This window comes from Loxodonta africana, chromosome 13 (genome assembly GCF_030014295.1).
Source record: "Loxodonta africana isolate mLoxAfr1 chromosome 13, mLoxAfr1.hap2, whole genome shotgun sequence".
NCBI lineage: Eukaryota > Metazoa > Chordata > Mammalia > Proboscidea > Elephantidae > Loxodonta > Loxodonta africana.
Genome location: NC_087354.1, coordinates 47,661,508 through 47,676,720, shown reverse-complemented (window position 1 = coordinate 47,676,720; position 15,213 = coordinate 47,661,508). Strand labels below are relative to the sequence as shown.

Genomic DNA, 15,213 nt, shown 5'->3' with positions numbered 1-15,213 from the left:
GGCCCTCGGGATCCCGCCGGCGCCCTACGCGGGCACGCGCCTGTCGCAGCCGCAGGGAGGAGGGGCTCGGCCTGAGGCCCGGGCGGCGGCCGCCATGGAGCTCCCCTCGGCCCAGGGCCGGCGCCCGGGGTCTCGGGGGCAGCCCTGAGCGCCCTGCTCCCTGCCCGGGCTGCGTCGCGGACGTGCCCCTCGCGGCGCTCGGCCTCCGCGGGGTCTCCGGCCTCCCCGGGGTCTCCGGCCTCCCCGGGTCGCGCTGCTGCCTGGGCGCGGCGGCGGCGGCGGCGCCCTGTTGAATGGGCTGCGCGGGCCCCGGTTTGAAGCTCTGGCGAACGCGGCCTCCGGGGGCGCAAGGCAGCAGCAGCGGTGGCGACCAAACGGGTGTTGGAGTTGGCGGCGGCCATGGAGGGCCTGGCTGGCTATGTGTACAAGGCGGCCAGCGAGGGCAAGGTGCTGACTCTGGCCGCCTTGCTCCTCAATCGGTCTGAGAGCGACATCCGCTATCTGCTCGGCTATGTCAGCCAGCAGGGAGGGCAGCGCTCCACGCCCCTCATCATCGCCGCCCGCAATGGGCACGCCAAGGTGGTGCGCCTGCTGTTGGAACATTACCGGGTGCAGACTCAGCAGACGGGCACCGTCCGCTTCGACGGGTAGGTACACCCCAACTCCAGCCTTCCCCGACGCCCGCGCACCCCCGCTTCGCGGGTGCTCGCCCCCTCCTCATGTAGGTACTCAGGTTTTGTACCTCCTCTTGCCCCCATTAATGCCCCCGTCATCTTCCATCCCGTGTTTGGCTGCCCAATCTCTTCGACCCTTTTCCCTCAATGGATAGATAGCCACACCCTCTGTCTTGATATCTTGTAGATAAGATACTCTGTTTCCCCACTAGATAGTCTGTGAACCAGCAGTATGGAGGAGGTGTCGGCCTTTCCAGGTTTTACCTTTATCAGTACTGGGGTTGTAACCGAGGCCAACAGTTAACATCGAAGACCTCTAATGAATTGTTTGGTTACCCAGTTCCCCCTACACCATTCAAGTGAGTGGTTGCATAAAGCCCTCAGCAGGCTGCTGTGGCCTCAGTGTGAAAATAAGCCCCTAGAACCAGCAGCAGTTCCGGATCCTCAGGCCGCCAGACATCCCAAGACATGTTTCCGACTCTTCCATATTGTCCAGGGTAGATAGATGTTGGGTGCAAAAATGTTACTGGACCTGATGTGGGAGATGATGCCCTTGCTAAATTACATGTTGCCCTGTGATATTGTGGGGAGACTTGATAATTTACTGTTACTGGAAGTGGGGAGTTCAAAAATTCATACTGCTTTAGTTAAAATTTGCCCCTTGGGTTTACTTGTACATAATTTTTGGATGTGATCATGTTGAACACCGAATTATCAGGTTTTACGTTATCCTCTTTTCTGTGCTGGAGAATTATAAAGTGTTTTACACATTACAACTTCACAAATGCAACCTGGCTGGTTGCCTTTATTTTTGTTGACTTGCACCAGTTCCTAAGCTATCCTGGCAGTTTCTTCTTTTGAAGTAGATGAGGTCCCAGCTTAAATATGTGAAGCTTTGGTAGTTGAAAACTCTGGTTAAAACCTGTTTGAAAAAGCATTTCTTTTTTAAGACGACTACAGGTAATGTTGAATTTTGGTTGATTCTTTTCTAGGTTTAAATAATAGAAGCTTTCTCTTCTGTGTCTTAGAGTAAAAATATTTTAGGGCATTAAACTTTAATGAAATGACAGCCCACGGGGTGGTGGCATAACTCCAGGCTGTCTAAGGAGATGGACTTTTTCATGTTGACCAGAGATGGCAACCTGATTCATGTCTGCCTTTTACTGGCTTCTGTGTCCTCGCTGTGACTCCCTACCTTTCCACAGCCCGGCCTGCACCCAGGGGAGGAGTGAAGCAGAATGACCCCTGCACCTCCAGCACCGTTCCAGCTGGTGTGGGCACATGCATCCATTGAGGTGTGAATCTCTGCAGTAACAGCTACTGGGGACACTGCTGCTGAGGAGCTCCTTGAGGCCTTTGTGGATAAGGAAGAGTAGTGGGGAGAGAAAGTTTTCTAAAGAATTTGGAAAGGCTTTGCTTATTGCTCTCTTCCTTGGCCATCAAAAGAAAGGTATTGAGAGGTGACAGTTGAGAGAACCTGAAATGATGAGAAATGTACCGTTGAGCCTGTGTAGTGGCTTACTCTGCGCAGTGTTCTGCACTGGCCAGTGAAATTAAGGGGTTGGGTATGCAGACATTTATTGCACACCTATTGGGTACCAGGCTTTGTGGTAGGAGTTGAGTATGCAGAGATGAATAGTGCACTGTTCCCGTTGTGGAGGAGGACGCAGTCTAGTGGGGGAGAGAGAAAAAGTTATATAAATAAGTAATTGCAGATGTCATGCCATGCCACTTAGGGTTACAGAAATATCTGGATTACTGAGGGAGTACACTGGAGGAGGAAGTGCTCAGCTTCACCTGGGGCAATCAGGGAAGGCTTCACAGAAGAGGTGGTATTTGAGCTGGGTCTTAAAAGGTAATAGGGGAAAACAAAAAGATAATAGAAAGTGAAGAAGAAAGGCAGCAGCATGGTGCAGGTGCAACGACAAGTGTTTCAAGTGTGGTTGCAGGAATGGATTCCTGCCAGGGCAAGTAAGAAAGAGGCTGGGAGGCTGGAAAGAGGTGGAGGCCAGGTTTGGATGACCCTGTGTAAAGATAGCAAGAGGTGGCACTATAAACGCTTCTATCCTTTGCTATTTCATTTGCGCCTTGAGTCCATTTAGTTTTATGGATTATTATAATTGTGGATTTATTTGCTGCTATTTTTTTTATGTAGTTTGGTTTCTCCTTTTGAGGAGCTTACTACTGAACAAAAGGGAAGAATTGAAGTTCATAACCACCTTTCTGCCCACTTACATCACCGTTTTTCTTTTGCAGCTTATCCTAGTCATTTTGGCATTTCAGAACCAGAAAAACAGATCGTTATTTGCAAATGTGATGTGTTCACTTTGCAGTCGTTCCAGGCATTGTGAAAATGTCAGCCTAAGTGAGTTATGAACAATCTGAAGCTCCCTCACCCTTGGAAGCTGGCTTTTCAAAGCCACAGCCTTTCCTTAGATGCCTTTTGGCACTGACTGGGACAGCCAGGTGGGGACCAACAGGTTCTCTGTGTACTGAAGTTGATTAGCGTTTCCTAATTTTTTAGTCAGTCACATACGGTCTGTGCAGTTTTTTTCCCCCCACATAATTTTTTACCTATTCTGTTAGTTACTTAATATTTAAATTATCTCACTTCTCAGCTTCACTGTAACCAACAGCATCTGTGTAATTAGGGTTTGATGTGCTACATTTTTGCAAGCACACACAGGTATGCATGAGAGACATTAAAATAAATACTAAATTTTTTAAAAAGCCTATGTTTTGCCTAAAAATTTCTCTAATGCTTTAGGAAACTGAAGTGAGTTCTTTTCTTTTTTTAAAAAAAAAACTTGTATTTATTTTGTTTTTGAGAATATACACAGCAAAACATATCAATTCAGTAGTTTCTACATGTACCCTAAAGTGGATTCGTAATAGAGCCTCAAGGGGGAAGGGACCACCCATCCAGATTAAGCCAAATGTGATGTTTGAGTCCTTGTTCACATTTTTAGGAGTAACATTTGAGTTTATTTTATTTAAGATTTAACAACCAAAATTAATATGGATGAGTGAACAAGAAGAAAAGTCACATGAGTGGGAATGAAGGAAGAGCCATTAGTTGGAGAATGGAACATAACAAAGGGGAGGTGTCATGTGACCATGGAATACTGTGCTGGCCTGAGTTCTGAGGACTTGACTGCTCTGTGCTGGTTTGTGTGGACTCCTGTCCTAGACGAGGTTTACTGACACGGATGGGGAAAATGGGATCCATGTCCCCCTGCTGCTTCTTCTTCCCCTGTTGCTCCAGGTGAATAGAGAGCAGTCGTGCCTTGAAGAGCCTCTGGCAAGCTTTTAAGACCCCAGGCACTGTGCAGGAAGTAGGAGGTAGAACAGAAGCACTAAACATTTTATTAGGCCAATTAGCTGGGATGTCCCATGAAACCATGACCCTATACTTCCAAACCAAGAAGCCAAATTCCGTGAGGTTTTTGTTTGTATGTTTGCAGCCTCAGTAGCTATTGTCATTGTTGTAAATATATCTATCACACAACTTTTCCCAATTCAGTCTTTTACAGCTATACAACTTATTGACAACAGTTACAATAATTGGCTGTGCAACCCTACTCTTAGTCAGTTCTATATTTCCATCACTGTTAACCCTTCCTTTTTCCCTTCCATGTACCTGGTAACCACTCACAAACTTATTTGCCTTTTCTTGTCTTTTTATGTAAGTGAAGTCATATAATATTTATCACCTTGTGATTGACTTATTTCACTCAGCGTAATGTCTTCTAGCTCCATCCACATTGTAGTATGTATCAAGACTTAATTTCTCCTACTGGCTGCATAGTATTCCATTGTATGCGTGTACTACGTTTTGTTTATCCATTCATTCGTTGATGGGTGTTTAGGTTGTTTCCACCTTGTGGCTGTTGTGAGTAGTGCTGCAGTGAACATGGGTGTACAAGCCTGAGTCTCTGCTTTTAAGCCTTTGGGTATATACCTTGGAGTGGAATTGCTGGGTCATATGGTAGTTCTAGTTTTAGTTTTATGAGGAACTGCCACGCTGTTTTCCACAGTGGCTGTACCATTTTGCATTCCTGTTAGCAATAGGTAAGGGTTCTAATTTTCCCATATTCTTGTCAACTTTTGTTATTTTCAGATTTTTTTTTACCCTGGCCACCCTAGTGGGAGTGAAATGGTATCTCATTGTGGCTTTGGTTTGCATCTCTCTGATGGCTAATGGCTCTGAGCATCTTTTCATGTGTTTGGTGGCCATTTGAATGTTCTCTGGTGAAATGTGTATTCAAGTCCTTGCCCATTTTATGATTGGGTTATTTGTCTTTTTGTTGTTGAAGTTTTAGATATATTTTAGTTATTAGATTCTTCTTGGATATATGGTTTCTGAAGATATCCTCCCAGCTGGTAGCTTGTTTTTTCAATTTTTTGACAGTCCTTTGGTGAAAAAATGTTTTTAATTTTTATAAGGTCCCATTTATTTGTTTTGTCTTTTGATGTTTGTGCTCTTATTATATTAGATAATCCACTGTTGAGAACTAGGCCTAACAGCCTTGCCCCTGCTTGTTCTTCTAAGAATTTTATATTTTAGTTTGCACTTTAGGTCCTTAATCCATTTTGCATTTGTTTTTGTGAATGGCATGAGGTATGGATCCTGATTCATTTTTCTGAATGTGGAAATCCGGTTTTCACAGCACCGTTTATTGAAGAGACTCTTCTTTCCACATTCAGTGGACTTGGCACCCTTGTCAAAAATCAGTTGACCATAGATAAAAAAATGTGGGTTTATTTCTGGACTGTCAGTTCTGTTCCGTTGGTCTATGTGTTTATCGTTATGCTGTTTTGATTGCTGTAGCTTTACACCAAAGAAAACCCATTGCTGACGAGTCGATTCTGACTCATGGTGACCGTGTAGGACAGAGTAAAACTGCCCGATAGGGTTTCCAAGGAGCAACTGATGGATTCGAACTACCAATCTTCTGGTTAGCAGCTGTTCTCTTAACCACTGTGTCACCAGGACTCCACTGTAGCTGTATAGTATGTTTGAAAATCAGGAAGTGTGAGTCCTCCTGCTTTGTTCTTCTCTTTCAACATTGTTTTTAGCTATTCAGGGCCTCTTGCCATAGAGTTACTGGGGGGAGGTTATTGTGAGAACTAAGTGAGATACTGCATATTAAAGACAATATAGTGCTTGCACATCGAAAGTACTTGATAAAAATTCTTTGAATTCATTGAAGCAGTTTTTCTTTAAAATGATTTGTGACTCTTTTTAAATTATACCTATTTTAAGATACGGCATATCTAGTAAAACGTGTATAACTTGTTGAATTTTTACATGTATTTATATCCATGTAATCACCTCCTAGATAAATATATACAACATTTTTATCATTCTAAAAGTTTCCTTTGGTGGGCATTTGTATTCATTTCTCTTGGGTATATACCAATTACCCAAGGAATGGAATTGCTGGGTCGTAGGGTGGTTAGTTGCCTTCGAGTCTGTTCCATCTCATCATGACCCCTTGTGTGCTGAGTAGAACTGCTCCATAGAGTTTTTAAGGCTATGACCTTTTGGAAGCAGATTGCCAGGCCTGTCTTCTGAGGCACCTCTGGGTGGGTTCAAACTGCCAACCATTCGGCTAGTAGTTGAGTGCTTAATGGTTTGCACCACCTAAGGACTCCATTGGTATATGTTTAACTTTAATACATATTGTCAAACAGTTTTCCAAAGTGGTTGAACCAGGTTCCATACCTACCAGCAATTCCCACCAGTAGCGAGAGTTTCTGTTGCTCCACACCTTCTCCAGCACTTAACGTTGTCATGTTAGTTTTGTTAATTTTAGCTGTTCTGGTAGGTGTGTGTTGGTAACTCCTGGTCTTAATTAGTTTTTCCCTGGTGAATAACTATGGTGAGCATCTTTTCATGTATTTATTGGGCATTTGGATATCTTCCTTTGCAAACTACCTGTTAGTCCTTTCACCCGTTTTTTAATTGAGTTGCCTTTTTCTTATTGATTTGTCAAATATATATATATTGCAAACATCCTCTCCCAGTGGGTGACTTGCTTCTTCACTTTCTTCCTATCTTTTAACGAATGCTGTTGTTAGGTGCCGTTGAGTTGATGTTGACTCCCAGCGGCCCCATGGAACAGTTAGAGCTGCCTCATAGAGCTTTCTTGGTTGTAATCTTTATGGAAGCAGATGGCCAGTTCTTCTCCTGCAGAGCCGCCGGGTGGGTTTGAACAGCTGAATGTATAACCGTTTGTGCCACTGAATAGAAGTTCTGAATTGTAATGAAGTCCATTAAATCAGGGTTTTTTTTCCTCTCATGGTTCGTGCTTTTTTTTTTTGTATTCTGTTTAAGAAATTATTATCAGCCCCAAGGATACGAAGACTGTTTTTTTTTCTAGAAACTTTTGTTGTTTTGCTTTTTATACATAGGTCTATGCTACTTCTCTAATTTTTGTGCATAATGTGAGGTAGGAGTTATGGTTAATTTTTCTCCATACAGTTATCTAGTTGCTCCAGTGCTGTTTATTGAAAATCTTGCTGCATTTCAGCGGAGTCTTGTCATAAATCAAGGGACTATATGTGTAGGTTTATTTCTTCACTTTTTTTTCTTTCATTGATTTGTCTATCCTTGTGCCAGTGGCACACTGTCTTAATTACTGTGATTTGTCCTTCAACTTTATTTTTCTTCAAGATTGTCTTGGTTGTTCTAGGTCCTTTGAATTTTCTTACGTATCTTAGAATTGGCTTGTCAGTCTGCGTGTACATGCACGCACGCACACACGCATACACGCGCACACAGCCTGGGGATTTTAATTTGGATTGTACTGAATCTCTAGAACATTTGGACGAGAATTAACATTTTGACACTATTGAGCGTTCCAGACCGTGAACATGGACTGTTGCTCCATTTATTTAGGTCTCGTTCATTTATTTCAGGAATGTTGTGTAGTTTTCAGTGTCGTGGTCTTAGACGTTTCTCATTAGATTTATTACCAGCTAAGGCTATTTTCTGATGCCGTGGTAAGTGGTATTTTATTGACAGTGAACATTTTCTTTTATTGAACTTTGTGTATGTAATCATGGCAATAAAAATGTAATAAGTGAATTCTAATTAAATTGAATTGTTTGCAGGAGGTACAATTTAGGCAACCAGTAAAACGTCACTATATAACATTCTAATTTCTTGGTTCATTCTTTAGTTTAAAAAAGTCAGTCAGCAATTAAATGCTATTTTTTAAAAAGAAACTTCAGAAGGCTTTTAATTTTTTGAGGCATATTTACATAAGTAAAATGTACAAATCTAAAGTGTACAGCTTGAGTGTTTTCCTGAGTGTCTACCCATGCAGCCACCACCAGATCAAGATCCAGAACCTTTCCAGGAGCCTGGAGCTTCCCTGTGCCTCCCCCTTCCCCAGAGGGAACCACTGTTTCTGAGAAGGCTTTTTGCTTATAAACACTTTGTGTCATTATTTGAAACTGAAGAAGTAATAGCTTTGATTATTATAAAGCAGGTATTTTCAGAAGAAGTGACAGAGGGTGTTGTTTTTGGAATGTTGTTAACTATACAATTTATGTTATACCAGGGGAATTGTATTTTTTTTTCACAATTGTAGATATAATTTGACCTGTGTTATAAGGTTGCTGTATAGTGAGACGCTCACCAGTGAGGTTTTTGGTGAACATATTTTATTACTCTTTTAACTGTTGCTTTTGATTGGCTTTTTACCTTAATACTTCCAAGTATACTTATTTTGATGATTCTTGTAGAGTATATCTGAGTATCTCCAGTAAAAATCTACTTTCTAGGCCTGGTGGTGAGTAATAGAATCAAAAGTTAGGAAGTTGAGTTGGGGAAAAATTGAAAGCAGAAAGATAGGAAAGATTGAACTTCTAGCAAGAATCCAATTTTGTATGTTAAGTAGCGAACCTGGCACATATTAGGCACTCAAGAAGGTCAGGGAAGATGCCTGCTGGTTTTCCGAATGTGTTGTTTCCTGGTGCTAGTATTTTCTCCCACAGTGGTTTGGTTGAGGAACACACATATGTGCATATATATTTACATGTACATATATATTTAAATGATTTAGAGTATGACATATATACATAAAAATATACTAAAAAGTGTGTAATAATTCCTCCAAGTGAACATATTTGCTTAGTAAAGTCTGCTCTGTGCTCCTTTCTATTCACTACCTGACAAAGTGACCAATACCCTGACTTCTGACATAACAGATAAACATATAAATGCAATAATATATACTATTTTTATTTGACTTCTTATGCTCCACGTTATATTTATGTGATCCATCCATGTCGTTGTATGGAGCAGTAATTCTTTTATTCTCATTGCCGTAGCAGAGGAAGCATAATTTTTAATTAGCTTAAGTAATCTTAGGGAAAATTATCTGCTTAAAATTGTTCTTCCAAAGGCAGTTTCTAACACAGCATTAGGGTAGGGACTGGGACAGCTTCCATACCGACGTCCTGAGAAAAACTGGCCCGTGGGAGCTGTGGGGAAGGAGGAGCACGCTGTGCCTTGAGATGCAGCGCATGAACTTGGTGGTCAAGAATTTACGGACTTCCATGCATTTCCTCTGTGTTTTCTAAAATTTATTTAATTTTGCTACTAGGAAGTTGGTGATTCCTTAGAGTTTTTCTTACGTTTATATACTTTAGCAATAACAGCAACAGTTAACCTCTGTTGAGCTTGTACTAGGTATAAGGTACTATGCCAAGTGCTTTGCTTAAATTACCTGATTTTATTTTCACCAAAACTGGTGTTTTATGAGTATCGTGGAGAGTGAGGTCTTAGTTGGTGCAAATGAACACACCCTTTAATGTATACAGGTGCGTGTGGCCTCTTGTCTTCTAACTGTTTGCTTTTTTCGTGTGTAGGTATGTCATTGATGGTGCCACTGCTCTTTGGTGTGCAGCGGGAGCAGGACATTTTGAAGTTGTTAAGCTTCTAGTCAGTCATGGAGCCAACGTGAACCACACCACAGTAACTAATTCAACCCCCTTGCGGGCAGCGTGCTTTGATGGCAGACTGGACATTGTTAAGTACTTGGTTGAAAATAATGCCAACATCAGCATTGCCAATAAGTATGACAACACCTGCTTAATGATTGCAGCATACAAGGGACACACTGATGTGGTCAGATACCTTTTAGAACAACGTGCTGACCCCAACGCTAAAGCACATTGTGGAGCCACAGCATTGCACTTTGCAGCTGAAGCTGGGCACATAGATATTGTGAAAGAGCTGATAAAATGGCGTGCTGCCATAGTAGTGAATGGCCACGGGATGACGCCATTAAAGGTAGCTGCCGAAAGCTGTAAAGCTGATGTCGTCGAACTGTTGCTCTCTCATGCTGATTGTGACCGAAGAAGTCGAATTGAAGCTTTGGAACTCTTGGGTGCCTCCTTTGCAAATGACCGTGAGAACTATGACATCATGAAGACATATCACTATTTATATTTAGCCATGCTGGAGAGGTTTCAAGATGGTGACAACATTCTTGAAAAAGAGGTTCTACCACCAATCCACGCTTATGGGAATAGAACTGAATGTAGAAATCCTCAGGAGCTGGAATCCATTCGGCAAGACAGAGATGCTCTTCACATGGAAGGCCTTATAGTTCGGGAACGGATTCTAGGTGCCGACAATATTGATGTTTCCCATCCCATCATTTACAGGGGGGCTGTCTATGCGGATAACATGGAATTTGAGCAGTGTATCAAGTTGTGGCTACACGCTCTGCACCTCAGGCAGAAAGGTAACAGGAACACCCACAAGGACCTTCTTCGATTTGCTCAAGTTTTCTCACAGATGATACATTTGAATGAAACTGTGAAGGCCCCCGACATAGAGTGTGTTTTGAGATGCAGTGTCCTGGAAATAGAACAGAGTATGAACAGAGTAAGGAATATCCCGGATGCTGATGCGCACAGTGCTGTGGACAGCTACGAGTGTAACCTCTACACTTTTCTGTATCTAGTGTGCATCTCCACCAAAACGCAGTGCAGCGAAGAAGACCAGTGCAAAATTAACAAGCAGATCTACAACCTGATTCACCTTGATCCCAGAACTCGGGAAGGCTTCACCTTACTGCATCTAGCTGTCAACTCCAATACCCCAGTCGATGATTTCCACACTAATGACGTCTGCAGCTTTCCAAACGCTCTGGTCACAAAGCTCCTGCTGGACTGTGGTGCTGAAGTGAACGCCGTGGACAATGAGGGGAACAGTGCCCTTCATATTATCGTTCAGTACAACAGGCCCATCAGTGACTTTTTGACCTTGCACTCCATTATCATTAGCTTGGTTGAAGCCGGCGCTCACACTGACATGACAAATAAACAGAATAAGACTCCGCTAGACAAAAGTACAACTGGGGTATCTGAAATACTACTTAAAACTCAAATGAAGATGAGCCTCAAGTGCCTGGCTGCCCGAGCAGTTCGGGCTAACGACATTAACTATCAAGACCAGATCCCCAGGACTCTGGAAGAGTTTGTTGGATTTCATTAAGTGACTGGATATGTAAAATCGCTCAATGTGGTGCTAAAAAGTAAAGGACTTTAATCACAGACAATAGAATTATGTGTTCCTAAATTCTACTTTTCTTTTCACTGCCCTTCCTCCTAACCCATCCTCCCTTCGTTCTGTATTTGGCCTTCTTGCCTCTTGTGGTAATCGGTTTCAGATACACCTCATGCAGAGTCATGTTGTTTAGGTATAACTATAAAGATGTTTGGACACTGGTCACTTAACTATTTTTCTTTTTCTTTTTTTTTAAAGAAATGAGTATAACTTTGTATAACAAAGGACATTTATGATCAGAAGTTGATAATGTTTTAAACGGCTACCTAAAAAAGTATTTCTGTTAAAAGCCTATGTCAGCATGTTATCCACGCAGTAGTCTTGAGGATTTAATGAAGAAAAAGATCTAAAAGGAACGTTAAAAAGACATGGGATCCCCAGGTGTTCTGTGCACGCCAAACTGCTGCAGACGGGTTTTCACTCTTCCAGTATTTATGTGAAGCGGAAGGACAGGAGGATTTAAAAAAACAGAGCCGTGGATTACTCTGAAAAAATGTGCTAATTTAGTAATATTCTCAAATTTATAAAGGTAAATAAATCTATTGAAATTGTATTATTCTGGGTGTTATATTCAGAGTAGTAATAATCTTAAAGCGGTTTTCAGAGAGTATTGATGTACTTTTGTCTTTAGACTTGAATTCTAAAATTCTTTTAAGTCTCTGTTTTAATGTAATTTATCTAAATTGCAGCAGTCTGCATTAGCTCTCAGCTCCCAGACACGTAAAACTGATGATAATCCCAATAGAGTTACGCAGTCTATTTTTGCTCCCTGTACGTTTCCCTTATCCTCCTGTGTGGCGTCTTTGAAAATTTGGAAGCTACTCTTCCAGAGGCCATTTTTAGTGCTGCCTGAGTGCAGCTCTGCTCTGAAGCACACGGGGTTGCCATGGGTCGGGATGGACTCCACGGCAGATGTTTGTGTAATGAGGTGTTTATGACAAATGAAAGGGAACCTGGATATTTTAATTTTATTTTCATATTTTTTTTTTACTTAGTCGATGACGAGAAGTAGAAGAATCATTAGTGTAGTATTGGAAATCAAATGTTTTTGATTATGAAAAGTAATTCATGATGCCATTTTGAAAGGTATTTCTATCTGAGAGTGGCATATTTTTAACCACGAGATGTTACTCATTCCAGCAAGGCTGTACAGAGGCCTTTATGTGTTTTGTTTTGTTGTAACTACCGCATTTTAACTGTGAGGCTAAGAGTATTCTGTGATTATTTTTTAAGCATCACAGAAGTTCAAGTAAAGGTACACCCTTATTTCTATTGATGTTAATAATGAGAAAGTAAAATTAGCTTGTGTCTGTATTTTTCTCTCTAGTGCCAAATGAATGCCTTAGCTCCTCATAGTGCATGGTACTGTAAGTGAAGACCTGCAGCTTTTTTTTTCTTTAATGAAAAGCATTATAATGAGTTGCAACATCAGATAGAAACTAAAAAACAAAAACAACTCTAAGGTTTCAATTAACATTTTTTGTATGAAAATTACTTTGTGAAATAGAAAAGGTTGCAGTTGAATCAGTATAACACGTAATGACCAAGCCAAAATCAGCACCTAGGGCCTTAAATAAAATAGAGATACCCTCCAAAATGAAATCCTTTGCAGGGTGGGAGGGAATGGAAGGGAAGGGCTTTAAAACCTCTCCCCGCCCCCCACCAAGAATGCCAGATACTTTTACAGTCACTATATTATACTTTGTGTGTCTTCCTGCTTGAGTTAGGAATGTTCTGATGATAAATTCTGCCGTGGCAGTAGATTTCTGTTTTCCCAGCCTGAGATTTTACGGGGAAGGTTTTTAGAATGGTTTAAAAGGGGGAGGTATTTTGAATGAGCCCTAATTTGAAATTACTGGCCTTGATCTTCCTGGGATGTATCAAGTAAATACTGTACCTTGCTCTTGGTAGCTCTTGAGGCCTGAGAGAGAAAATGTACTTCCTTAAGGTGAGTGAATCATGCCTTTTCCACAACTCAGGTTGGACCTTTTATTTTTTGACTTCAAGGCCTACTTATTTGACAGTTTAAGGAATAGTTAGTACCCATTAATGTATATGATTTTTAAACACCAAAACTTAAAATATCAGATAACATTGCATGTTTTAAAAACACATTTCATCCCTTTGGCTACCCAGGACGAGCACCATTTTAGATATTATTTTTAAAATGAGGCTAATGATCCTATGTGCATATTCATACATTAAAGTTTAATGACACTCGAAGGTTTCTGAGAAGAGAGCACTGAATGCTGGCAAAAGTACAACTGTGCTGACTGAGATGCTGGCCAGGTTGGAGCAAGAATTTGAAGATAGTAGAATAAGCTATGAATTGTGCTGATGGTAACTGATGATTTGTTTACGATAGTATAGTGGTACCTCGCGTGTTGTATTGCTAAGGCTGTCGTGTAAAATAAATTCAAATATGTATTGTGAAGCGTCTTTATAAAACCATTCTGGAAACAAGTGATCTAAATGCCTGTTTTTAAAATTTTTTGGGCGGGAGGGGTAGAATTATTTTAAAATGTGTTCAAAGCCTTTCCAAACTTGTGTGTTTTTTTCTTTTTTTTTTTTTAAATGAAAATAAATAGGTAAGAAAGGTGATAGTTCTGTATCTCAGCTCTTTTCTCTTTCCCAGCCCCTTCTGTCACTTTATATTTGTTATTGGTAGAATTATGCCTTGGACTGTAACTCTCAGTAATTGTCATAAAAATTTGGGTACACTAGAGGCCCAGGTGGATGCTTTCATTTGCAAACCACGTGAAACTGAGATGGGTTTTGTCCTTTGAGTACAGCTGGTGAGAATAAACTCTTGCATTTAGTAACTGTTTAACTCAAGGAATGGGCAGCAGATCCACCCCCCCAGTTGGTAGAGAAAGGAGGGGGACATTATTCCACAGAAGAACTGTGCCACTGACGTAGTTTTTTTCACTCCACCCTGGATTGCTCTAGTAGGTCACAGTCCAACTGCCTCCAGGTCCTTAGCTCTGGGAACTTTAAACAAACCAAAAAGCAGACTTGGTCTCGCTTGATTCTGGGATGGGTTTTATTTAATTGTACTAATAGCTGATTAATAACTGGTAATGAGAAACCTAGATGATGTGATAGCTCTGTTGGAATAAAAGATGATTTGGGGGCTGCAGCTCCCCAAGTACCAACTCTGTATTTGGCAAGGGTCCTTGAAAATTACTACCCCAAGGGAACAGCACCCTGTCACCAGTTAGCACTGTAGCTGAGGCAGCTACCTGATGAAAAAGACCAGTCGGGCTTATTCAAGCAGAAGCATTTCTCTTTTTGGAAGGGGGTGAGGCGGGAAGTGAATTGCTGGTTTAGAAGCAGCCAGTGCTTGACTAGTGAGTAAAAAAAAAAAAAAAAAAAGATGGGTAAAAGTATAAAAGACTTGTTTTTATGATAGTTTTCTATAAAAATCTTAAATGTTCCTTTTCAGGCTACCGACCTATCAGTGTACAAATGACCGTTCTGGTTCCTCAGCCCAGGCACTGACTATACTGTAACATTAAAATAGGCTAAAGAAAACAAAACGTTGCCTTTTGCTACATAAAAAGTTGTTATTCCATAAGATTTTAAGCTGTGTGTTCATTCCTACTCTACAAACGCACAACTCTGTTCTCTGGGTACCCTCTTTTGAAAGTAGCAAACTCCTAGGTGTGTATATGTCATCGTAGGGTTTTTTCATAACGTTTTCGTCAGCCTTGCCCAAATCTTCAGACAGGCTGGGTTGTATAGTGTCCTCCCCCTCAAATACGGGGTCTGGAATAACTACTGTGCTGATCATGGCGATAGATGCATTAATTTTTAAAACCGAAGTAAACGTGGTCTTCAGTCCTAGGTTGTAGTGTGTATACTTGTGTTGATGTGCTGGGAAGGGGACGGTGACTTGATAGCTGTGGGGACTGTATCTCGATGTGTGTGCAGGGGTGAGCCTTGCTA

The 15,213-nt window shown here is 41.4% G+C and overlaps 1 protein-coding gene across 1 annotated transcript; it reads left to right on the top strand.

Moving 5' to 3' along the window:
* Positions 1 to 287: 287 nt before the first annotated feature.
* On the top strand, positions 288 to 14,651 carry FEM1B (fem-1 homolog B). Its single transcript, XM_064267338.1, has 2 exons — positions 288 to 647; positions 9,558 to 14,651. Exons 1-2 carry the CDS (start codon positions 400 to 402, stop codon positions 11,191 to 11,193), a joined length of 1,884 nt encoding a protein of 627 aa, XP_064123408.1. The 5' UTR covers positions 288 to 399; the 3' UTR covers positions 11,194 to 14,651.
* Positions 14,652 to 15,213: the final 562 nt, after the last annotated feature.

Bases quoted from the DNA above. Each gene is read 5' to 3' on its own strand.
- FEM1B (XM_064267338.1), top strand. From the start codon at position 400: ATGGAGGGCCTGGCTGGCTATGTGTACAAGGCGGCCAGCGAGGGCAAG. The intron at 648-9,557 runs GTAGGTACACCC...TTTCGTGTGTAG, and splicing joins GGCACCGTCCGCTTCGACGG to GTATGTCATTGATGGTGCCA.